The sequence below is a fragment of the Callithrix jacchus genome, chromosome 11 (genome assembly GCF_049354715.1).
Source record: "Callithrix jacchus isolate 240 chromosome 11, calJac240_pri, whole genome shotgun sequence".
Lineage (NCBI taxonomy): Eukaryota > Metazoa > Chordata > Mammalia > Primates > Cebidae > Callithrix > Callithrix jacchus.
The window spans coordinates 28,030,216-28,055,987 of NC_133512.1; the positions used below are offsets into that span (position 1 = coordinate 28,030,216).

The 25,772-nt window shown below is 44.1% G+C and overlaps 1 protein-coding gene across 1 annotated transcript in view; it reads right to left on the minus strand.

Annotated features, from left to right (window-relative positions):
• Positions 1-19,205: 19,205 nt before the first annotated feature.
• The window catches only part of MTURN (maturin, neural progenitor differentiation regulator homolog), a 32,248-nt gene continuing 25,681 nt past the window's right edge, over positions 19,206-25,772 (minus strand). The window contains exon 3 of the mRNA XM_054237131.2: positions 19,206-24,438. Within this exon, the coding sequence (XP_054093106.1) occupies positions 24,328-24,438 (111 nt within the window). The 3' untranslated portion in view covers positions 19,206-24,327. The remainder of the gene's footprint in view (positions 24,439-25,772) is intronic.

Sequence of the window (25,772 nt, forward strand, 5' to 3'; positions counted from 1 at the left end):
AGACATATTGGTACTCAAAGCACACACAATTTGAATATATTTCATCAAATAATTTTAATTAAAATAAACATTTTTAAGTCCCCCAATTTAAAACTTTTGTGCTTTCAAATGTATATTTTTCTTCTAAAAATTCAAAATTCATCTTTAAAATTAAGAGGCAAAGTACAAATTAAAATACCCAAATGTCTGCTATGATCTGAATGTTTGCATCCTACCAAAATTTGTATGTTGAAACCTAATTACCAAGCTCATATTATTAGAAGGTGGGGACTTTGGATGGTGATTAGGTCATGAGGGCTCCCACAATGGGATTAGTGACTTTATAAAAGTGATGTGAGAGGCCAGGTGCAGTGGCTCAAGCCTGTAATCCCAGCATTTTGGGAGGCCAAGGTGGATGGATCATTTGATGTCGGGAATTTGAGACCAGCCTGGCCAACATGATGAAACCCTGTCTCTATGTCTCTACTAAAAATACAAAAATTAGCCAGGCTTGGTGGTGCATGCCTGTAATCTCAGTTACTTGGGAGGTTAAGTTAGGAAGGAGAATCCCTTGAGCCTGGGAGGCAGAGGTTGCTGTGAACTGAGATTGTGCCACTGCACTCCAGTCTGGACGACAAAGTGAGACCCTGTCTCAAAAAAAAAAAGCAGTGTGAGAAGCTTGTGAGCCCCATTTGCCCTTCCGCCATGTTAGGACCCAAAGAAGGCACCATCTGTAAAGAAACAGGCCTTCAGCAGACACCGAGTCAGCTGGTGTCTTGGCCTTGGACTTCCCAGTATCCAGAACTATGAGCAATAAATTTCTATTGTTTATAAACTAAACATTCCAAGGTATTCTGTTATAGTAGCCTGATTTGACAATGTCAAACATTTAAATAAAAATTATTTAAATGAAATCATTTTAGGAAAATAACACCATTCACAATTCTAGTGTTCAATGTCCATCTAGTTGCCAATGTAGAAAAAAGCATCAGAATTCATGCATGTTATACGCTGACCTACATACAAAATTTTTTCAAGTAACATGAGTTGTTTAATATTGCAAAATGGTCCCCAGTTTACCCGCACATCTGTGTACTTTGCCAATCTGTGAGCACCCCCAGATCCAAAACCAGGAATTGAAACTCAAAGAAAGCAATGACTCCCACATCCACTGGGAACTGATACTTTGTTATGCAAGAATCAACTTAGTTTATGCTGTTTGGGGCGAGGGTTTGACAAATTACTTGATTTGTTATTTCGGTTTTCTGAGTACTTATGCTGCTCAAATTCTCCTCCAGCCCCAAGGCTATACCCACCCAAGTGAACAATGGCAGAAGTCCCAAACCTTCCTGACATCCAGAGGTAGTCTCTTTGGTCTCAAGGACACAGGGCAGATGTGATCTGGGGCCTGAGGAGTGCTGGTCACAACAGTGGCTATTCAAGGGCATGAGTCAGACTCTTCTAGTGCCAATCACCAAATAGAACAGTGATGTGTTCTTTAACACATTTATTTTTGTGTGATTTGTGATACTGGGGCCTTCTAAAGCAGGAGTTGGCAGACTTTTTCTGTAAAGGGCCAGATTGTACATATTTTTAGCATTGTGGCCCATAGGGTTTCTATTGCAACCATTCAGCTCTGCTGTTGTAGTGCAAAAGCAGCCAAAGACAAGCTTGTAAATGAATGAGGGTGACTATGTTCTAATAAAATTTTATTAACCAAAGCAGGCCATATTTGGTCCAGTTGGTTGGCCATTGTAACTAACACACGAGATCCTTGGCAGAGGTCTCTCTTGCTTGCATCTAAAGACAGTTCTGACTTTTTCATTTTTATAATCCCATGATTTAAAGCATGAGAACCAAAAGAAATGGAAAATCTTTATGTTCCTCAGCTAAACTTCACCCAGGTTTTCATAGCTGTGATGAGAATGCTAGTCTTCCCAGTTGTGTGACCTTGGGAAGTCACTTAACTCCTCTCACCTTCAGTCTCCTCATTTGTAAATGATCTACTGGCTCTATCTAGCTCCCTCGGGGGATTGCTGAGAAAGTAAAAATAACATGACTTTGATAAAGATGATGATGATGATGATGATGATGATGATGATGATGCTTCTCATTTGCAAAGTACTTTTTAGTTTTCCATTTAACCTTTACAAAAATCTTATGAGATAGTATCGACCCCATTTTCAAACATGTGGAAACTGAGGCACAGAGTGTTAATGGCTTATTGAGGACTACCAACTGGTAACCAGCAAATCAGGTCTCAAAATCTCTTGAATCCCAGTGTCAGGTCACTTTTATTTCAGCTATGCAGTCTTTATGTGAAATACGAAGTGCTATGTAAAACTTTTTGAAACACTATTTTATTCATCTTGGACCCAGGACACAACGGACTATAATTCTCCTAATATTTAAATTTTACCATAGACACTAGACATTCTCTCAAAATGCCTGTGACACATTTGAGTCATTACTGAATAAACATTACTTATTGCTATATCTTGGGTTATGCTAATAGGAACAGAAAACATGCCAGCTTTATTAATTTCTTCCCGTATGGGCTTTTTCATTTGGCTGCCAATGAGTGAGCTTGTTGCCAACTCAGCAGTGAGTTACATTACCATGGCTTCCTCTATTATCTTGTCAAAAAAATGGCTCTCACCTATACAGGTACAACATATACTTTAAGGAGGACACTCAAGAAGCTCTCTTGTGCTTGACAGGGCTCATTGATTAGACTTGATGCTGCCTCGTGTATTCATCATGACTTTACCAAATGGTGAAAAATTTGCTTTTGTAGCTTCCAAATCAAAGTTGAATCTCTTTCATTTTAGTGGGATTACAGTTTGTCAAATAGATCTTGTTATATGGTTTGGATCTGTGTCCCCACCCAAATCTCATGCTGAATTGTAATCCCCAATGTTGGAGGAGGGCCTGATGGGAGGTGATTGGATCATGGCGGGGTTCTCATATTTAACACCTCCCCCCCTTGGTACTGTCCTCCTGATGGTCAGTTCTCATGAGATCTGGTTGTTTAGAAGTATGTAGCACTGGCTGGGTGCAGTGGCTCACACTTGTAATCCCAGCACTTTGGGAGGCCGAGGTGGGCAAATCGCCTGAGGTCAGAAGTTCAAGACCAGCCTGGCCAACATGGTGAAACCCCATTTCTACTAAAAATACAAAAATTAGCCGGGAGTGGTGGCAGGCACCTGTAATCCCAGCTCCTTGGAAGGCTAAGACAGGAGAATCACTTGAACTCAGGAGGCTGAGGTTTCAGTGAGCCAAGATTGTGGCACTGCACTCCAGCCTGGGCAACAGAGAGCAAAATTCCATCTCAAAATAAATAAATTAATTAATTAAATAACGAGTGTGTAGCACCTCCCCTCTCTCTTGCTCCTGCTCCACTATGTAAGACGTGCCTGCTTCCCCTTCACCTTCCACTGATTGTAAGTTTCCTGAGGCCTCCCTAGAAGCAGAGGTTTCCATGCTTCCTTTACAGCTTATAGAGCCACAAGCCAATTAAACTCCTTTTCTTTATAAATTACCCAGTCTCAGTTGTTTCTTTATAGCAGTGTGGGAACAAACATCACATCTTGAAATTGGACTGTTTGACATTTAAGCTTTGAAAATGTTTTCTATTTTTTTGTTTGTACAATAAAGGATGTAATAAGGGTAGTGTCCATGACTCATTAAAAATGTGATTCTTTCTGACTGGTTCAACCCCATAAGCTCTAAGCTTCCTTGTATTTTCATGTAACTATTCTCTCACAACGCTTCTCTTCCTCACATAGAGCCTACAGTTTTAATCTCATAAAGCTGTGCTGCGTAACATGGTAGCCACAGATCACACATGGCTATTGAAATTTAAATCAGTTAAATGTGAAAAGTCACTTCCTCTAGCCAAACCTGAAGAGCTCAGTGTAACGAGCAAGAGACTAAACTGTGTGCAGCAAGAGACTAAACTGTGTTGGGTAGAACAGATGTAGAAATTTCTCTTATTGTAGAATATTCTATTGGACAGCACTGCACAAAGGATTTAGAAACTAACACTGACCCATTTACTTTCTTCTTTTAAACCACCCACAGTAAGATCAAGACTTCCAGCAACAACAGGTACCATCACATGTCACATGCCATGCACTGAACCAAGCCTTTCGTGCATATTATCTCATCGAACATTTGTAGTAGCTGCTGTTATTATTAAGATTTATTTAGAAGTTGAAGCTCACATAGTAAAAAGTGGATTTGGACTTTAAACCCAGGTCTCTCTGGCTCCAAATCCTAACCTCTTCAACACTCATCTATACCCACTCCTCATTCTCCTCCTCCTCCCCCGCTAACTCTGATGTAGGTCTGACCAGGCAATCGGGGACAAGGCCAAGGCTAAATGCCATGCTGTACCCTGCCAAAAGCGAGGGCAGAGCTGGGCACTAGTAGGCAGCTTGAATCATCTTGGTGGGGGTAATTCAGTCCCATCTAATTTGGGGCCAAAATGAAAGCTGTGTCCTTCAAAACAAATGACTGAGACTTTTCACAAACTGGATAATTTTCCACTAAAAATACCCAAATAAGTGTAATCATGAGTAGATCTGTTAAGATTGGTGAGTAAAATTTGACATTAACCAAAAGAACCGAATGTGTTGGCTTATTATTATTATTCTCTTCATTTTTTTTCTTTTGAAAGCGCTGATTTCGTTCCACACATCCCATGTGCCAGCTATTATTACATTTCTGTGTTTCAAAAATTTTCTCTGGGACAACTCAGAGAAGGCTGGCTCTTGCCCCTCATTCAAAGCAAACAGCCCATATGTCTGCCTAAATGTTGAGCATTTGCTTTGAAGCTTAAATTTAGTTTTGTTTTTTAATGTAAACAAATCTGCAGACTAGAAGGCAGAAATGTGTGTCTCTAGGAGACAGCCTATAGCTTTTCTTTAGCTCCGTGTGAAAACTCCATATTTCACATCAGTCTTGGATTTCTTACTACAGTCTTTCTATTCCTTTCTTCCCCTTTTCTTTCTTTTTTCCTTCACATGTGCTATGGTTTGGATGTAGTTTGTCCTCACCAAAAGTGATGTTGACATTTGATTCCCAATGGGGCAGTGTTGGGAGGTGAGGCCCAGCAGGAGCTGTTTAGGTCATGAGGGCAGATGCTGTATAAATACCTTGGTGCTGTTACTGCTGCAGACAGTGAGATCTTACTCTGGCTAGACTGGATCAGGAAAGGGACTCGTTCCCATCAAAGTGCATTGGTATCAAGTCAGGATGCCCCTTGGATTTTGCTCGTTGGCTCATTTCCTCTTCCCCTTTGACCTTCTGCCATGTTGTGACACAGGATGAAAGCCCTCACCAGCAGCTGAGCAGATGCCAGCGCTCTGTGTAAATCACCCAGTCATAAGTATTCTCTTACAGTAACACAAAGCAGACTAAGACAACACAGTTCCTTGAAACTTGACTTCTCAGTTATCAAGAGTTACCCTCTCCATTAGCGCTTTTTAAATAGATCATAACTTTGCCAGAGCAAGTAAACCCAACCTGGAACAAGACAGACTTAGGATTTTCCCCAAAATGAGTTTTTATAGAAATCATGGTAAGCCTACGAAAGAAAATTTCCTTGGAATTAAAAAAAATGCCAGACAATTTGCAGTATCTAATTCCACCTCATCAAACTTCATCTAAAAGCAACAGTGCTGGACGGCAGAATGGAGAACGATGTGACCTCTCTCCCAGGACCGTGGTTCTCTTGAAGCTGAATATGGTGTTTCAGATCCAATCACTAGACCATTTATTAAATATCCATCTGGCATATCAGATACATTGGCTAATTAGCACCGATGAGTAAGAACACTAGAGCAGATCAATGATAAAACCTCCTCCTATTAGTCATAGAGTTACCAATTACCACACACAAGCCAAATCCTGTCCACAGGCAACATTTTTTAAAAAAAATCTATTAACAAGGCAAGTTTTTGAGTTCATGATGTCAGTATTTTGCTGAACTGTGTGTGTCAGAATGGAAATTCATTAGGTCAACAGAGAGAGTGAATAATACAAGATACTAAGACTTAGAAGAGTCAGAACCAAAAGAGCTGGGACCTAAGAGGACCAAGTGGCCAAAGCTGAATGCCAAGATTTAATGACTTGGGCAAAATTGTTACTAAACTTAATATTGTTGTTTGAGGGGTAAGTTTTGAGGGTCATGACCATGTCCATGACTTTTACTCTCCCTCATATCTTCAGCACCAACAGCCCCCAGCTTATATAGTACATATTCAATAAGTATTTTGTAAACTAGGGACTAAATGAATAATGAATAAAGTGAAGTTTGTCTGCTTGACCAACTTCTCTACCTTTTGTCACACATACTGTCTCTCTTGGTCAAATTCCTGAAATATCTTGAGGACTATGATAAGCAATGGCCTCTCACTCAAACCTTCCTGATTTGCTTTTTCTGTTCATCAAACCTCAACTATCTTCGAACCCTTTCTCTCAGAGCCTGTTCATTACATGAATGTATTTGTACTGGTTCATGAATGCAAATGAGTGGGCCTATTCCTTATAATAGGTTTCTATTTTAACATTTTAACATCATGGTTAAGAGTGAGAACTTTGGAGTCAGACCTGGATTGGAATCTACCACTTAATAACTAAGACCTGGAGCAAGTTATGTAGACTGCTACTTTCCTCATCTGTAAATAAGGGATGTAAATAGTACAATAACTATTTCATCGTGTGACTGTGAGCCTTAAAAACAGTCTCCACATAGAATGCTTAGCACTTAGCTCACAGTAAATCATCAGTTCTCAGAGTGTCTTCCCACACGCCAGCCTCACCATCACTAGTTAGTTATGTGTTAGAAATGCAAATTCTCAGCCAGGCGTGGTGGCTCACGCCTGTAATCTGGGATTACAGGCACTTTGGGAGGCCGAGGTGGGCGGATCAAGAGGTCAGGAGATGGAAATGATCTTGGCCAACATGGTGAGCCAACATGGGGCCAACATGGTGGTCCCATCTAATAAAAATACAAAAAATTAGCTGGGCGAGGTAGCACGTGCCTGTAGTCCCAGCTATGCAGGTGGCGGAGGCAGGAGAATCGCTTGAACCAGGGAGGGCAGGGATAATAGTAAAAGTGATGTTAATAATATATCTGCCTTTTGGGAATTAAATGAGCAACTGTGGAAAGTGTACAGATGTTGGAGTCGTCCCAGGCTGGAGCTTGAAGAATAGAGTGAGTAGTGGGTGGAGTTATTCAGAAGTTAGCAGGGCTTCTCTGCAGCCATGAAGCTTACAGGAAGGGGATTCAGAGACAGGATGTCAAGGGAAGGCGAAGCTGGGAAACCCAGAGACCATCGAAGGAGTTCAGCCAGACCAAGTAGGACATTCAAGGGAAAAGCAGGGAGCAGTGCTAAGAATAAGACAGGAGTTTTTTATAAGGTGCCAGTGATATCAGTGGGTGGGAAGAATCAATTAGGACCCTATGGTTGTTTAGATTCATTGCAGAAATCGATTTGTGTTAAAGACATTGGAATACAGGATTTAGGTGCCCACCACACTTGGCCCTGGGCCCCACTCTATCTTATTAATGGGACTCTTCTCCTCATTCCCATACATCCTAAGAAACTTGTCTTCAAATGTGATTCTCCAAACCCAACCTCCTTTCCAGACTGCAAACTCTTCTATCCATCTGCCTGCTCAGCATCTCCACTTAGATTCTAATGGGCGCTTGACATTTAACAGGTCCAAATCTGAATGCCTGGTATTTCCTGCGCAGTCTGCTCCAGCTGCAGCCTTCCCCAATTCAGTCTAGCTCTGACGGCTGTACAGGAAACTGGGATGAGAGAGGACAACAATCGTCTTACCGTGTACATTGTAAAAAATGCAAAAATACAGATGTAAGTATATAGAGTACAGACGGTCTTACAATGGTTCAACTTAGGATTTTTTGACTTGAAACGATGCAAAAGCAATGCACATCTCTGAATTCTGAATTTTTGTCTTTTCCCGGGCTAGTGCTATGTGGTAAGATTTCAGCTGCCCGTCAGTCATGTGATTATGAGGGTGACACCTTACAGTGTGCTGTATTCAATAAATTGCATGAACTATTGAGCACTTTATTATAAAATAGCCTTTGTGTGAGATAACATTGCCAGCAGTAGGCTAATGTAAGTGTTCTGGGCATGTTTAAGGTAGGCTGGACTAAGCTATGATGTTTGGTAGGTTGGTTAAGTGCATTTTGACTTATGACATTTTTACTGATGATGTTGAGGGGCATCTGTATGCAGAGTAAAAAATGAAACTCTCCCTCCCTCCTACTGTTCTCACCCAGAGGTAACCACTGTTCATAGTGGAATGTGCAGCCTCTTGGACCTTCTCCATGGCCTTATGTGGAAAAATGAAAATGTACATTTTTTTAAGATAATGTGATTGGCCTACATGTATTGTTCCCTTATATATTATTTTCAGATAACCATGTATTTAGAATTGTTTCTATATCAGAACCTGTATCTCTACCTGCAATTACATGCTTATGACTTGGGTTTTCTGCTATTCTTTCCTTTTTCTTTTTTATCTTTTTATTTAAGATTACAAGCAATGTTACAATGACCACTATATCCATAACATGCAATCATTTCTCCAGGATAGATTTTGAGAAGTAGGATTGTGAAGTCAAAGGGTTTGCACACAAAATCTTTATAGAGACTGAAAAATGATCTTTTAATGTGGCCAAGCCAATTTATGTTCCCGCCAATAGCACATGCCAATGCCTCTGTGCCAGTGCTGGGCATTATCAGTCTTGCAACCTTTGCCAGGAATAAGGCCTTATTTTAATTTGGAGTTCTCTAACAGCTAGAGAGCCTGAACACATTTTCATATATTTGTTGACCATTTGTATTTTTTATTCTATGAATTGCCTCTCTGTGTCCTTGGTTCATTTTCCTATCAGGTTATTTAATCCCAAATTACTAGTGGAAAATCTGAAGACTGGAGAAATTGAATTAACTAGCTCAGAGTCCCACAGCTAGCAAGTGGCAGAGCTGGGACTAAGGCTGGCTCTGTGCTTCTCTATAGCGTACACTCAACCACCAAGGTGGTTACTCCGTCTTCTCAGTTATAGCCAGAGTTAACTAATGAAACCTGTAGGCTGCGTAAGGAAGCTAGTATCACTCACCTACAGAGGGGTAGCCCTTCCTGCGTTTACCTGATACAGCTCAGCTGGATGTTGCAGCTCCCTCGTGGGTTTTGGGTGCCACCAACTAGGCCTCAGGAAACGGAGGGAGTTCAGGAGAGGCTGGGTCTGCAGGAAGGAAGGGCCTCCCAATCAGACCTCTTGGCCAGCCACTGTGACTGTGCCCTGCACTGGCCCTGGCTGCCCCTTCTACTGCCTTTTGTGGTAACATTCCCCCCAAGACTCAGGCAGCCACTGCTAAATAACCACTTATGACTTGCGGCCATTTGCTAACTAAGCCAACTGGAGCTAGATGGTCCTGGCCTCTTGGTGCAATTCATTTTCCAAAATCCAAACCTAAAACTCCAGACTGCTCCCTGGATTTGGCAGAGCTCAGCTGTAAACGAGGAGAGGGAACATACAGGCAGCTGCTACTGTCAACTCATCTGACACCACGCCAAGGCCGCCCTACCATTGTGTGTGACACAACAATGCTTTCTCTTGCCCCTTGGTGTCTTTCAGGGACTTGGCTGACTTCTCAGCAGGCGGGGAGTGCTGTGTGGCCCAGGAATGCCTTCTGTATAAACAGAAGTCATTTGCTGCGCTTCCCCTGGGCTGGCAGCCTGAGCAGCATCCGAAGCATGTTGTACATTCTGCACAGGCCCAGCTGTGGGCGCAATGGTGCACGATAAATCTGGAAGAGGAGGTGGTGCTGTTGGCAGGCAGCTGTTCAAATCTCATAGCCTGGGGCCACCACAGACCAGCACCAGCAGCTGCGGCTAGCTTCACAGGGAGTCCAGACAAGTCAGAGATTTTGTTTGCCTGGCAAGAAAAGGAATTCGAATAATCTCTCCAGACTCACTGATCCATCTTGGACACAAATTCTAGTTGTCTGTGCACAAACGTTAAAATGACTTGGGCTCCCTGAAGTTAACACACACCCTGCCAGGAGGAAGGAAAGGTGGAATTTGGTCCCAGTCAGAACCCAGTTCTGCCACCCAGACTCTAGGAAAGTGTGAGAGCTCTATTACACAGCTCTCTCAAATCCAAATTCCCATTCTCATCTTTCAGAATAGCAAGGAAATGCCACTCAATTTTCTATGGGGTTTGAAGCAAAAGGGTCAAGTCTATAGTTAGGATAAACATATGTGGTCACCAAGGCCTGCCTGAACAGTCACCAGGGAGAAGGGCAGGCCTGCCAGTCAGTAGAGGGAGAATGTGTCACAGCAGTAATAAGAAGGGAGGTACAAACCCAGAAGTAGGAAAGGAACACCAATCAGAATGAAATAACCGGAAAGGAGGGCAGATGGAGGTGAGAAACAAACAGGGTGTTGTATTAGTCAGTTCTCACACTGCTATGAAGACATCCCCAAGACTGGACAATGTATGAAGGAAAGAGGTTTAATTGACTCACAGTTCCGCATTACCCGGGAGGCCTCAGGAGCCTTACAATCACTGTGGAAAGCAAAGGAGAAGCAGGCACCTTCTTCACAGGGCAGCAGGACAGAGTGAGTGCCAGCAGGGGAAATGCCAGATGCTTATAGAACCACTGGATCTCATGAGTCTCAGTCACCATCATGAGAACTGCATGGGGGAAGCCACTCCCATGATCCAATTACCTCTCCCTGGTCCTGCCCTTGGCAATAGCACCTTGGACCACACATCCGGGTCCTCACTGCCTTGTGCTGGTAGCCTCAGGGTAATCCTTGGCATGCAAGGATTATGGAGGTTACTGAGATTACAATTCAATATGATATTTTGGGGTGGGGACACAGCCAAACTATATCAGGTACTGAAGGCACAGAGTCTCAAATGCCAGCTGTACCAACTGCTTCTACGGAGTCAGTGGCCCAGCACTGGTGGATTGGGCCTGGGAGGTCTTCAGGAACCTGCCTATCCCTTTGGGGATCATGAAAGCATGGTGCCTGATGGTGAGGATTCATCGAGGATTCTTATAGAGTATTTGAAAAGAAGCCTCATCATTCCAGGCTTCCAGTGACTCCAGAGAGTAGTGAGCAGGCGGCTGGATGTCCACAGTTCTAGATGCAAAAACCTAGGTGAGTCATTAAAGCAATGCCACCTCAAGCTCCCACCTCTGCCTGGCAGGCACATGGAGCATTTTTCTGCCCTCAGGCCATCCTGCTGGAATGGGGCAGTTTCTGAGTCTTCCCAGAGATGTCACATAGGCAGGCAGTCTTGGGAGAGCTACATCAGTGACCAGGAAGTGCTCTTGTGCCCAGGGCAGCCTCTAACTTAGGTTGGAAAGCAGGAGGGGACACAGCACATGATCTTGCCTTCCCACTAGACTATGTCTAGGGCTGTGTCTGCTTCATGACTTTCCAATTGGCTGATGACACTTTACGGATGGTCATCCAGGGGTCATGGGGTGGGGGTACAGAGACCTGTATCATCCACCTCCTCCTGTTCCTACTCACTGATACATCTGTGAATCTCAGAGACCTATCAAGCATATGCCTAACTCTTGGAGATCTGAGGTCCAGGCATTTTTACCTTAAGGGTCAAGAAATCACTTTTTAACGGTCAACTGTAAGCAAAAGAGCTTTCACAGGTGTAGAGAGTCACCTGACCCACAACCTCCTCACCAAAGTACTTCCTGTGTGGGTAGGGAGACTTTAAAGTACCGGGGGCCTTAGCCTTCCTCTGCCCTGCAAAATCACCTCCACTCAGCACCTTAGGGAGACCCAAAGGAATTACCTGCCCTATTTCAAGAGGATGACAAGACCCAGCTCATGTTGTTTCTGGACATACTGGTACATCAAGAGGGTGGATCTGCCAGGAGCTTGCTTAAAGGAGGGCCCAAGGAGCCTTAGTGGGCAGAGCTCATCCTAAGGAAAACATGTCAAGTTCACAAACTGGGTTCATGGGACAATGGCAAGGCTGGATGAAAAGGAGATTCTGGCTCTGTTAGAGCAATGTACAACTATTCTGACTCATGCCCCTTTAGTGAGTGGCTGGAAAAAAAGATGAATAAAAATGGAGAGAGCTGTCACTGGGGCATCACTCATTGCTCATCAGTGTGGCACCCTCTGCGGTCACTGGCAACAGCAACCTGGATCACACACCCAGGTCCTCACCGCCTCGTGCTGGCAGCCTCAAGGTAAACACTGGTGGGCAGTGGCAGGAAAGTGGGCTCCTCTGGTGGGTGACCCATGCCCCTCTGTGGGCTCTGGGGACCTCGCTGCCATTCTGGGGTTCTGCAGCACAGGCAGAAATGGCTGTGCATTAAATCCAGGAGAACACCAGATGCCACGGAAGATGAACTTGGGAAGCAAACGAGTCAGCCCCCGAGGACCACCCTCCAGAATATTTGGGAGGAATATGAAAAGGACTGGGAATCCCCAAAGTATGTGTTAAAGTCACAGAAATGTAATTTGTGGTTTCGGGAAGATGGATGACATCAGCAAATGTTCTGAGGTTGGGAAACAGGATTAGTCACCCGATCCAAAAGGATGAATTCCCTAGTTTCTGTCTCCCTGGTGACATCACTGCCCCAAAGCGTAGCCTAAGATGGTGCCAGATGAAAAGTTCTATTTCTAGAGGTCTCATGAAAGTGCCATTATTTTGAGGCTGGAATAAGAAGCCAAAGTCAGTGCATTTTCCAGCCGCTGCTCTGCTTCGTGCCACGTCTGCAATGCTCTTCCTCAGCAGTGGGCAGGCAGCTCTGTCCTCCACGCGGCAAGCAGCGTACCCGGCTCAGTGTTTTTCTTTTATCCAAATCCCATGTGTAGTCACCAATGCTAGCTTTCAGACTGAATTTTTCAGGAGCATGTGGAATCGTGTCTGTGCTCTTCTATAGTTTAGGAGTACGGGGTCAGAACAGGGTTTGAAAAGCACCCCAGGGAATAGTCTTTTATGTACTAAGCAAAGGCTTGGCCAGAGTTCTGAAGAGCTGAGACCCTGCAAATGGATTTGATGAGTTCATTAGCATCGAGCGAGATGACAGTTTTGGCTTGCTTCTGAATGACAGGTTTTTTTTTTTCAAAAGCTTGCGAGGTGAACATAGAGAAGATGCTTCCCACCCTCCATGGGGGGGGGACACTGGTTTGTGTTTCCAGAATCAAATCACTATCTCACTCAGCCTTGCTTGTAACCATTTGCAGGAGCTATCTGGGAGCTGGCCAGTGTCAGAAATGAGTCTTTGAAGGAAGGGGACACTGAGAGAGTTCAGGATAACTTTAGCTCTATCATGAAGCATAACCCACTCCTCAGCCAAACCTCCAGTTTTAGCCTGGGGATACTTTTAGATAGGCAGGGGGGTGGGAGAAGATGGGAGAAAGCAGAACTGATCATGGCACTTGTGAGGGTTTTGGTCAACTTTACATATACAGGACCAAAAGTAAGAGCAGCAAAGAATGACTAAGCCCCAGCCATCCTCTACTGAGAAAACAGGTGAGCACCCTATGCTTCCAACCAAGTAAACCGGTTGGCCCAAGGTCCCTGGTGTGAAATCTCCACAAAACACCAAAGAAACAACCCATGTGCGTTGAGATGACTTCATTCATCCCTTTCCCTTTTTCCACTCCCTCTTCCTCACTCTGCCCCCACATCATCCTAACAGGAGGAAGGAAACGGACCGTTAAGTATCCAGGGTTTCTCCAGCCAGAGCTGCCAAGGAAAGCAAACGGTGTGGGATAAAGAAGAGTCATTTTTCATATGGGGATTTTTCTGAGTACAGTTTGGAAACTAAAACCACTTGGAAATATGAAGAACACATTTTGTATTTCCCAGAATGTATGTGTGGGAATGGTGTCCCATTCTTCTTGACTCAGGGTGCTTTTCATGCTGCTTCCTCCTGCAGGAATGTCCTTCTATGGGCCTTGCTTTACCTCCTGTGGGCTGGCAGAGAGGGGATGGTGGAGCAGCCGACATACAGAACTGCTGTTTGTGGCGGGACCATGGTGATTTTATAGCATTCTGGGCATTTCACATCCATGAAGTAGGAACAAAGGCTCCGCACTGGGCGCTGCTGCTTGGGTCTCCTTTCCTGGAGAGGGATGAAGATCTCAGTGAGATGTATGTTTTCATGAGGGGTCATTGCTGCTGGAGAGGAGAGGACATGCTTGTTGTCTAGTGAAGGCCTTGATGACACCCCATATTAAACTGAAAGAATGAAACTCTGAATTACAAAGTGTTGCACATCAGGCAAGGTAGGAGAGAAGTGGGGAAGCATGGGGTATGGTGGGAAAGAGACCCGAGCCAGCTCTCCCAAGGGCATTTGATGAGGCGAAAGCATCCACCCCACAGTGAGACTTGAGTGGGGACTGTATATTTCATGTCCTTTTCCATTACTGGATTTGTATTTCTGACTTCAGGAAATACTGAAGTCAGAAATTTTTAAATTGTGACTTTCCAGATCAATTCCAAAGTTGATTCTGAACAACAGTTTGTAATTTTTTTTAGGCCCTTGTAGCCCCAGGCTCAAAATGCCCCCCCACATTCCTGAGTAGAAGAATCTAAACATTTAAATGACCAAAGTCATGTGGGAAGGCCAGCGTCAGGTCCAGAAACCCAGCGTGCATTTATCCCATGACACTGCCTCCTCCTCTTTCCAAACCTGTGCAGCTCTATGCTCCTTCTTTTTATAAATCCAAAGGTGTCTGACTCACCTTTTCTGCATTCCTCTCATCCATGCATCATTTGGAAAACACTAAAGTGATGCTCCTGGGGTTTAGCGCCCTCTCCACGTAGCCACTCACCAGCAAGCCCACACTCCAAGGCAGGACCTGGAGCCTCTGACATTCGAGAACTATATGATAGCACTCAGAATCTTAGAGGCAAGAACAGCAGATTTGGGGTGTCTGCATTTCTTATGGGATACTGAGCTGGCTGGCTTTTCTTTCCTAGGCGGCAGAGATGATCCAAACAAGCCAATGAGCTCAAAAGTGAATTGAGTTTGCCTTTAAATTGGGGTCTCAGAGTTGCACTCATTCCTTCTGCATAATAGCACCGATAGTCCTCCCGCAGTGGCAGTGGTACCGAGGGTGTGTGTGTGTGCTGCCTCCACGTGGAGCAGGAAGGCAGGCTAGAAATGTATTTGGATGGCTGAGGGGTAGGCCCATAGACAGACTGGAATCCTTGGAGTGGGAGGGTGACTCAACTGCATTGTAACACATATCAGCAGATGAAGAGAGCTTTCTTCTTGCTCTCAGGCCTCCTGTTGACTAGAGGATGCATTTCTGCTGCTGGCTGCTTCAGAGTAAGTCTAGGTAAAAGCCCCTTCGCTATCAGGAGGGAGACACTTAGAGGAGTCTGTTAAGCCCTTGTAAAGGGCTCCTCCAGGAACAAGATGTGGAAAGAAGGGTGCAGAAAGGAAGGCCAACTGGTTGTTTCCCCGGCCTTGCCCCACGTGAGATCCTCTTATGTTATAAACTTGTTGCCCAGTTCTTCCAGTCACTTTCAAAAATCTTTGCAAGTACATGGATACTAGAAAACAATGTTTCTGCGATTATCCTAAACCACCCTGCACAGCCACCCTGACCACAGACAAGGCAAACAACTAGGAAAACACTCTCTTCACTCCGTCTGTTCTCGGGCAACCATGGATGTTAGCAGCGTGCTCTGCAAGAAGGGTAAGGGCAGGCAGGGCCTCTGTGCAGTGGTGTGAAAATAATCAGAGATTTCAATTAAAGAAAGACCAATGCCCATGACATTCATTATTCAGCAGAGTAGTTAAGAGTTCTGAAACCAAACTGCCTGGGTCCAAATCCCAGCTTTGGCACTTATTAGCTGTGTGATCTTGTGAGAGTTACTTATATTCTCTGTGCCTCAGTTTCCTCATCTGTAAAAAGAGGGTATCAACCATAATATCTACCTTGTAGGATTGTTGGAAGGATTAAATGAGTTAAAAGGAACTTAGTACAGTGTCTGGTGCTTAGCAAGGACTACATAAAGGTTACATATAAATTTTAGTAAGTAATGGCACACACAGGTGGGGCATATTCACTCAGCACTGTTGGCTTCAGGACAAACAATTGAAAAGTCATTGGACTGCTCTATACTTGCAAAGAATGTAGTCCACACGCACGAGGATCCAAACCCAGCATTTTGAAATCTAATTGTTCCAGGGAAACCGCTGTTATGCCACAAAGTTCTAAGATGTTAAGACTGGGCTTCTATTGTGCCCATGACACATTTGTTGTCCTTTCCACCAATGTATCTTCTCAGCGAGTGAAAGAACCGCAGGGTCCAAGGCTTATCGAATCACCCAGCAAAGAATAACCATCAACACTATTTGTGCTGTGGGTCAAGCCTTCCCCAGTAGACAGGAACAATAAGCCCTGAACAGAAGGAACAAGGGACAGAGAAGGGAGGAAAGCCTTTTTTTTTTTGAGACGGAGTTTTGCTCTTGTTACCCAAGCTGGAGTGCAATGGCGTGATCTCGGCTCACTGCAACCTCCGCCTCCTGGGTTCAGGCAATTCTCCTGCCTCAGGGGAAGAAAGCCTTTGTATTGTTTCCCCTTCCTGCAACTTGATGGGCCAAGAGGAAACACCTGGGCAACACTGGGCACCTCTATGCTCTCCCAAGGCTGTCTCTGGTTTGGATTTGAACTCAGGTAGCCTGTGAAGCCTGCGGCCATCACTGCACAGTGCTCTCGGGTCTCGTACCTTGGGGATCCACAGGGAGGTCTACAAGTTTTTAGGAGCTCCTAACTATCTCAATTCTGGCCAGACCTTCTAAAGATACTCAAATCCTCCCCCAACCACCCCTGATGTGAGCAGGACTCAGAGAACCAGATATGTATTCTAAGTAGAAATCTGTGTTCCATGAAGTTCCATTAGAAGTCACAGAGCTCAACAGTCTATGGGCTAACAAATTTTTAAAAAGGCCTTGGAACACCCAGCATCCTCCCACCTCGCTCCAAGCAAAATGCAATGTGCCTTCCGTCTCATCTTCGGCACCTCCCCAGTCCTTCTCAGCACGAGCTAAATGCCACACTTCATCGATCGGTCAGTAAGTCGTGTTTATTGAACTGACAGGGTATGACGCAGGGGTGTGGGAGCTCCAGAGACAGATGGGTGAGCAGGGAAAAAAACAAGCCAGTCAAATGTTACGGTTTATGTATAAAGGAAAAGGTCCTTCACTTCTCGTTCCCTAGCCTGGATATTTGCCAACCCTCCTTTTCCCAAAAGCTCCAGGAGGAAACGGTCATGATTACCCTGAACTCGAAAGCCCTTTCTTTATGTGGTGCTGACCTCTAGAGGCTTCTAATTAAAAAGCATCCCAAAGGGCCAACTTAGTTTTACTGCTGGTTTTTACATTGTACGTTGTTGCCATATTTCCCTACAAAAGAAGGATCAAATATTTCTGCTACTTTAAATGATCCCCCACCAAAATGCCTACCTTGTCCCTTGACTAATTAAAACTTGCCCAGATCATTACAAATGTCATTGTTTTTCTACTCCAAAAAGTTAAAAAGGAGGGTCAAAGATAGGGAAAGAACTTCAGTTTTTTTTGCCTATTGTGGTCCTAAGAGGAGAAGCACAGTGCCAGCTTTTCCAGGAAGCATTTCCTGAGTTTGCAAACGGCCAACTCTGCTACACAGATAAAGGAATGTTCACTCACCCTGATTTGGCAGGGCACCGGGCAAAACCACCCTGACAGACACCCGGGCACATGACAGCAAGTCCACTGTGTCCAGCTTTGGTGCAGAGTCCAAATGCTGCATGGTGGGCCCGGTTCTGTTAATTTTGTTATCCTTCAACCCACACCTGTAAACAATGAACTCTAGGACAATGGAGGATCCCACTCGGCCCAACTTCACTATGGAAACAAGGCTTATTTCTAAAGGGAGTGAGACTGACTACCTCTCTAAGCTAAACAGTCCGATTTAATTTTGTTGTAGTTCTGACTCCTTACTACTTTCACAAAGGGAAGGAACATGCGGGAAGGCAGGAGAAAACACAAAAGGGTAAAAGCATATGGGCTAATACACGGCCCCGGTATCAGCTGGGTCTTCAAATCTGAAACGGATCCTAGGGAGAAGGGCTTCAGAATCCCAGGACAGTTTTACCAATACTGGCCACCCCACCCTGGTTTTGTGAGCGTCCTTTATAACGGTGTTTCCCGCCATCCCCACCGACTCCCCTAAACAAGTCAGGGCTAGTGCCCAAAGGGAACTCTGGACGAGTCCCACACTCTTATTTTCACAGATGAGAAAACAAAGCTGGAGGTGGGAGAACCTCTTGCCCTTAGCCATTGATTTCAGAATGATTAACTACACAGGGGAAACGTGGGCATTTTAAACACCAGTCCCTGCACTTAAAGGGGCCGACCTGCATTTTACAAACTGTGTCTGTGAAAGGGACAGAATAACAGTAACGAAGGAAATTCAACAGTAAGGCTTCGCCTGCCTCACCCTGCTGCACCACTATCTTAGAGGAGCGGGGTTGGGAATGCTGACACACAGCTCACCACTTGGGTACACTCTCTGACAGCCACATTGAAAACAAAGGACCACACACTGTCTAACATACACGTAAGCCTTTATGCTGTGCCTGTGAAGCCAATCTCAAATCAGATCGAATCTAATGGGTTTCTCTATGGAGACCCATTCATTTGGAGAAAGAAACTTGCTCTTAATCAAATAATACAACTTACCATCAACTTCCAGATGAATTATTTAAATGCCATGTTTAGTGAATAAATAAATAACCAGAAGGAAGGTGGTAGAGACATGGTGTAATGTCATAGAATGACCACAGAATACAGATTTCTAATTGATGCCAGAAAGGATTCCTAAGTAGGCTAGAAAAAAATAGGATTCTCACACACAAAAGTAAAGTATCGGTTCAAAGAAGTAGAAAATTACTAACTACCAGTTATAGCATCAGAATAGACATATGAATGCATCGCGCATAAATGATTAATCTTTGAACAATGGCAGTGCTTCAAGTCACCAGCTCCTCCCTCTCTTCCGCCAGACTCCTCACAACAGCAACCACACAGAGAGCTGCTGGTCCTTTATCTCTTGCTCATTTATAAACCGCATTAGGTGTCCTTTAGGACGAAACACTGTGGAGGCAGAAAAAAGAGGCAAACGCTACCAGAGTTTGAAAGGCTCTTTAATAGCAAGCGAATGGTAATTACATGGTTGGATGAGGTCCTCACTCTCAGGGGAAGGAGGAGGGAGCAGAGGTGGACAGGGTGCAGTACAGGATTTACACTGATTGAAGCATCTAAGGAAGGGCAACAGTTTTTGGCAACTCATTTCACAGTTTTGTAATTTACAAGAGATTTCTTGAAAGGAAATATGAAGGTGAAGAAAGCACACACACCCACAGGAAACGTTTCTTGCCTAAAAAAACAAAAACAAAAACCCAACAGCTCTTCTTTGCTTTTACTTCTTGTGCAGATGACTAAATTTTGCTCTCACGTTCAAATTAAGACTGGATCATGGAGAGTGAAGGTCTGCCCTAGCACTGAAGACTCAGTTCCTCCTCTTCAGAGCTGACACTTGTACCACACACTGCTCTTATCTGTATCTGCCTAGGTATCAGAAGGGGCTTGGTAAAAAAATGAAACTTGAGAAACAAAACAGAAAAACAGGAAAAGGCAGTTTACAGAGAACAGACTGCCAGCTTTCTCTCTGGTATCCAACAACTTGAATACAGTTCTAAGCAAATCAGACATTTATTTTTTTGTGTGGCCTGGCATATACTTTTAATCGCTTGTGCCTATTCAGCCTTATGGTGCTTTAAACAGGGTTTCTAACATGAAATGCTCATGGGTACTTTATTTTTGTAATCCAATTTAAATAAAATTATAAAAGACGACATATTATTTAACAATTTGCCCGGTGAGCAGGAGCTATAGATATTTTACCATGGACACCACAAGCTACCAGGTTTCTGGCAGATTTTAGAATTACTCTCCATAGACTCTAAAAGACTTCAGCTTCTTATGTCATACCTGGTATCACTAAACTGGAACAAGTGACTGGGTCTTTATGAAAGAGAACAGTTTTTAACTCAAAGAAATGTTAGGCTTCTCTGAAGACTGGGTGACCAGCAATGGCATCTCTTTGGAGCTAACACCCACTGCAGGGGAGAGGGATCTGTGCTCACTTGAGTATTAACTGTGCTCTTTCCACAACCTTGAAGCATGGTGAGGAGGTGGGCCCTGCCCTCTGTGGCCTGAGGGGCACTCCTGCCTCCTCCCTGATGCCAAGGAGACCCAAGTTTGCTTTGTGATCTACCTCCCAGGTGCCTGGAGCCCCTCAGATCTGCCTGTACTTTGGAAAGACACGCTTCTCAAGCTGGCAGCTGGTTTTACTGAGGGAAACAGCCCACAAAAGAGCAGGGCCCCTGCTGTCTCCTTGGCTGGGGGAACACTCTTAAAATGAAAACGCCTTGCCAACACAAGGCCTCACCTCTGAACAGTCATTTCCTTTGAGGAAAGCAGGCCCCCAGTGACACAGCTGTGAAAACAGTTTTCCTGGGGCTCAGGTGGTAACTGTCAGACCCCAACTCTCCCATTCTCCCTCTTTCATCTCCTGCCACCCCAAGCTAAGTCCCACCTATTCCTTCTTGTCTCTGTGGGAAATCAGATCTGTTCATACCACAGTTTCCCAACTTGTGAATTTTAACATGCAAAGCCTATTCCTAAAATATAAATTCCAGTGACACTTGGGACCACAGCTCCCTACGTCCATATACATTGTGCTCTTAGGAAACAGAAACAATATTCAGAAATATATTGTGCTAGAGAACAGTTTCTGTTTATACATGAGAAATGACGGCAACTGTCAGAAAAGTTGAAGTACACTGGAAACCGAATTCTGGCACCAGGACACAAGGAGGAGCCCTACATAGGAGACTTTTCATGCTCTGCTTGTGGAAAAACAAACTGCACCATGTGCTGCTTTGGGCCTGGGAGACAGAAGGGGACACCTGAGTGCAAGTGAATCCACAGTGGTGACAGGCACTGCGTGGGGGCCTTACCTCCCTTCCTGGCTCTACTTCACTTGATTCCCAGACGCCTATTTGATATGGTGATCAGGCTGAGGAAACCAGGCAGCCATAAGAACAATGTCTCCAGGATTCACTCAAACCCAGGATCACGGTTTTGTAATGTTAGCAAGGCCTGATTTCAGATTTCAGAGCTGGCCCAGTGATCAGCGAGCAATCAAGCATTCCTCATTCTCTCTTTCTCTCTCTCACTTTACTTCCCCGGTCACTTTCTCTCTACTGGATAACATGGCAAAAAGTACGAGCACTCATCTTTCACTTTCTTCCAACACATCTCCCGCTGCTGGGTAAGTTAAACATACACCACTTCCAAAGCCCCAGTGTGCCGCAGCACAAAGAAAAGCCATGTCTCCACAGGCAGAGCAGGTACAGCTGAGACAAGTCCTCTGGGGCCTCACCTTTCCCTGTCCTCTACGGAAGAGAATTTCATCAGCCCCATGGGATCGGGCCCTCAGGGGTTTGGACACTCAGAGACCAACATGTTCTAAGGTGGTGCGGGGGCCAGTATCCTAAAGACAGCACGGTGGCAAGATTCCAGATGTATTTTCTTCTTGAATCCCTAGAAGTTTCCTTGACTGTTGCTCCTTATTTATACACACACATGAGGCAGGCACTGAAGGGCAGTGTTTACAGCTGGAAGGGCAAACGCCTCTTGTTCATAGACCAGTTAAGTGACTTGTCAAGGTCACATAGTCCTCGGCCGACTTGGGGAATTGGGACTAGAACCAGGTGTCTCTCCTGCGTCCAAGGTTGACACTCCTCCCCCCCACACCACTGCTGCCTCCTAGTGAGTCTATCTGTAAGTCTGTGAAGGGTCAGGGACGTGTTTCACCACGGGGCCATTTCCATAACAGAAGCCACAGCTGCCTGGCTCAATGACTGCAGCTCTGAACCTGCACAGCCCTGCTGAGAGCAGCTCCAGCGCAGGAAGGAGTGAGTGTGTGGGCAAGTGTGTGAGCGCTAGAAGAGGGGTATGTACACATTCAGAAAAAGGAAGTTTTAGAGGAAACAATTCGATCTGCTAATGCTGTTTGGAATTTTGCTATGGAAATTAAGTAACATACAGCCATGTTCTCTTCTCTTTCTCCTACCCCTGGTGCAAAACAAAGCCCACAATTCTCATCAGCCCACAGAATGGCTGTCTATCTCCACTGAATTTGTATGAATGGAGAACATTAACATGATAATACCAACATGTATTTGGTCAAAGTCTAAACCCTCTTTTGATAAAGTACATTTTATGTTAATGTCCATTGCATTTCCAAACATATGTAAATGTAGATTTTACGCTTCAATGTATAAAATTCCAGTTTACCTTCCAATGGAGCAAGCTAGTGAAGCTTCTTCATTTCTGCCGCAGAAGTCATTCCTGTGGCTTACTGTATTAAAATGGAAGTTACAAAACCTGGGCGACGGCTAGTAACGCACAGCTCACAATCACCCTTGCTCATGAACAGAGCCAATCGAACACAGGCAGGGCTGCAAAGGGCAGAATATGCTCACCCCAGGGCGTGAAACACTAAGTTGTGTTTTACTAATGGGCTAGTCGGAAGGAAATTCATTTTACTTGAAATTAACCTTGAGTATGATTTTCCAAGAACAGAACAGAAAGTGGGTATTGAAGCACAGATGGAAACTAGTATCAATTTTACCCAATGACTTAAAACTGGAGTACGCTGTTTTACCACGAGCAGCCGAACTCCTCACAGCACCAATCAATTAAACAGAAAATGTTGAGACAATCAGGTTTACACTGACATGCCTGGAAGATATACAAGACTCCCATAAGTTCTGTGGCCTCTGCTGCTGCTACTGCTTGTTTTTCATTCAAAACTTTGACAATCTAACAGGCACATGTGTGACTGTTTAAAAGTACCCACCCCAGATGCTAGGTTAATCTAGTGTTGTAAAGGAGGCATTCTGCTTCCTAAGTTACTAGAACCAGGGATGTGGAAGGGTCCAAGAATAATTCCATATTAGCATTACAAAGGATTTCCCCAGTTCACAATTGTTGGCTAAATGATAACAGCAATATTTCCAGTTATTATAGAAGTTGTTTCTGTGAGTTGTCTGAGTATCTTATTAAAACGTCCCCTTTTAACCAAGCTAACCCACTATGAAAAGATTCCTACCTTCATGTTCCTTTCCAAATTCACCACAATTAAGTCCCTCGAAATAAGTGATTACGATTTTTAAATAAATTACACAATGGGATCCTTTTCTTGACTTTTTTTTTTAAATAAAAGATTTAAAAAGTAAAGAAGAATGCTATTATATTTTTAAAAACTTTTAATCCTGGTTTATTTTTCTATCAAATTTATCTATGGCTTCTAAGTTTAAGTGGCACTTGGATTCTGGATGTTTTCATGATTTAACAAGTGGCCATCTCATTAGAAAGAGAGAAGGTAAAATGTTTCATTTGATACGTGGGACGGCTTATAAACATCTTTAAAAATCAATAATTTATATTATATCTTTTACCCCATCTATATTTTCCACTATAGACTTTTAAAGTGGCTTTGGAATTAGCATGTTTTGAAACAATCGAACAAGCAAGTAACATTTACACTAACCACGAACCAGTCGCTACATACCCAGGTAACTTAGTAATGGCAAAACACTTCAAGGCTTCCGAGCCTCTCTTACCCTCTTAGTCCAAAGCTAAGTGATTATCCTTTCCTGCCCTTGTATTTGCACTTGTGCAGTTTAATGATTAGATATTAAAATTCATGCTTTATAAGCAAAACCTTTCACTTACAGACACTTAAAAAGTACATAAAAAGTGCAGAACACATTTCTTCTCTGCCATGCTTTCCCTCAGTAAGGTCACCTGTGAGGACTCAAAACATATCCTTAATACATTCAGAGTTCTCTACATTCGAGTCAGCGAATGTTAATTCTCCAACATAAACTCAAGAGAATAGTCAGCCACAAAATGGACTCTAAATTCAAAATGGCAAAGGCTACCAAGACAACTCCATAGAAACCCCACTGAAGTGGGAGTGAAATTCAGGTCACTTCTGAGCAAAGCTCATCACAGATATTTTGTGGTCGTTAAAAAGGTATTTCATTTTAATTTGGATGCTGGGAGCCAGACGTCCTATTTCGAAGTGCTAATGCAAAGTGCTAACCCAGGAGGGGCAGTGACCCCACCTAGGTTACTGCAGGGCTCACACTCCTTCTTGTGGGAGACCCCAGATTTACTGCTGGCTGACCCCCATCTGGGGGTGATCCGCCTCTGGCTCCTCCTCTTCCACATCAGCACTGTACTCTTCAAACGCATCATCATCCGCATCCGGAAGCCCCAGTAACTACAGGAAGAGAACAAGAGAAAAGCAGCTGTGAGCACCAAATAGACCACAGGCAGAAAGACAACCAAAGGCATCGGATCCACAGTAAACAGCGCTGAACCCAGCAGCTACAGACTTCCTGCGTCAACCACCCCTACAATGATTTTCATCAACTTGTGAGACGGAAATGTTAATCCTTCAATGCATTAGTGCCCAAAGGGCTGGGAGCCTGGAGGGTCTCTATTTTTAAGTATCAAAGTGTGGCACCACATATGCACAGAGAGCTACCTATGTGCACGTGCACACACCTGGGACGTTAGCAGTAAGTAGTATGAGATGAACCATGCTGCCTGTCCCACCAAGATGCCAAAAAACGACTCTATTTTCTGTCCTAAAAACACAGGGTGCTATTACTTCCTGGTGCTATTACTTATAACACATTTCTAAAAACGCAGAGACAACTAAAATGTTCAATAGCAAATGGTTAAATAAATTATGGTGTTATCACTGAAATGGAATCTGACATATTCACTCAAAATGGCATTTTTGAATGACTTGATGATGTAAACAAGATGCACATAAGCGTAAAAAGAGCATGACAAAATTGCACTTTTATCATGATACACAGTTTCTTTTCTTTTTGAGAGGAAATCTTGCTCTGTCGCCAGGCTGGAGTATAGGGCAGAGTACAGCGGCACGATCTCGGCTCACTGCAACTGCCGACTCCCGGGTTCAAGTGATTCTCCTGCCTCAGCCTCCGAGTAGCTGGGATTACAGGTGCACAGCACCATGCCCAGCTAATTTTTCTATTTTTAGTAGAAACGGGGTTTCACCATGTTGGCCAGGCTGGTCTCGATCTCCTGACCTCGTGATCCACCTGCTTAGGCCTCTCAAAGTGCTGGGATTACAGATGTGAGCCACCACACCAGCCCAGAGTTCTTTATATATGTGTATGTGTATGCATCCTTATATATTTTTAATAGAGACAGGGTCTCACTATGTTTCCCAGGCTGGTCTCAAACACCTGGACTCAAGCAATCCTCCTGCCTTGGCCTCCCAAAGTGCTGGGATTACAGGCACAAGCCACCACATCTGGCTCAGACTTTCTCGAAATTTATACACATATGCATAGAAAAAAGACTTCAGTAAAACAGACCAAAATTTGAAGCTGTTTTTTTAGATTGTGATATTATGGGTAATTTTTTTCCTTTTATCTTTTTGTATTTTCCAATTGCTATATAATTATTATGGGGGATATTCAAAGTAAACATTTTTTTTAAGGCACTGGCTGATCTTTGGTTAGAAACTGAGTGCCATTTGCTAAGCCTGATCAATATGAATACCACAGGCCAGGT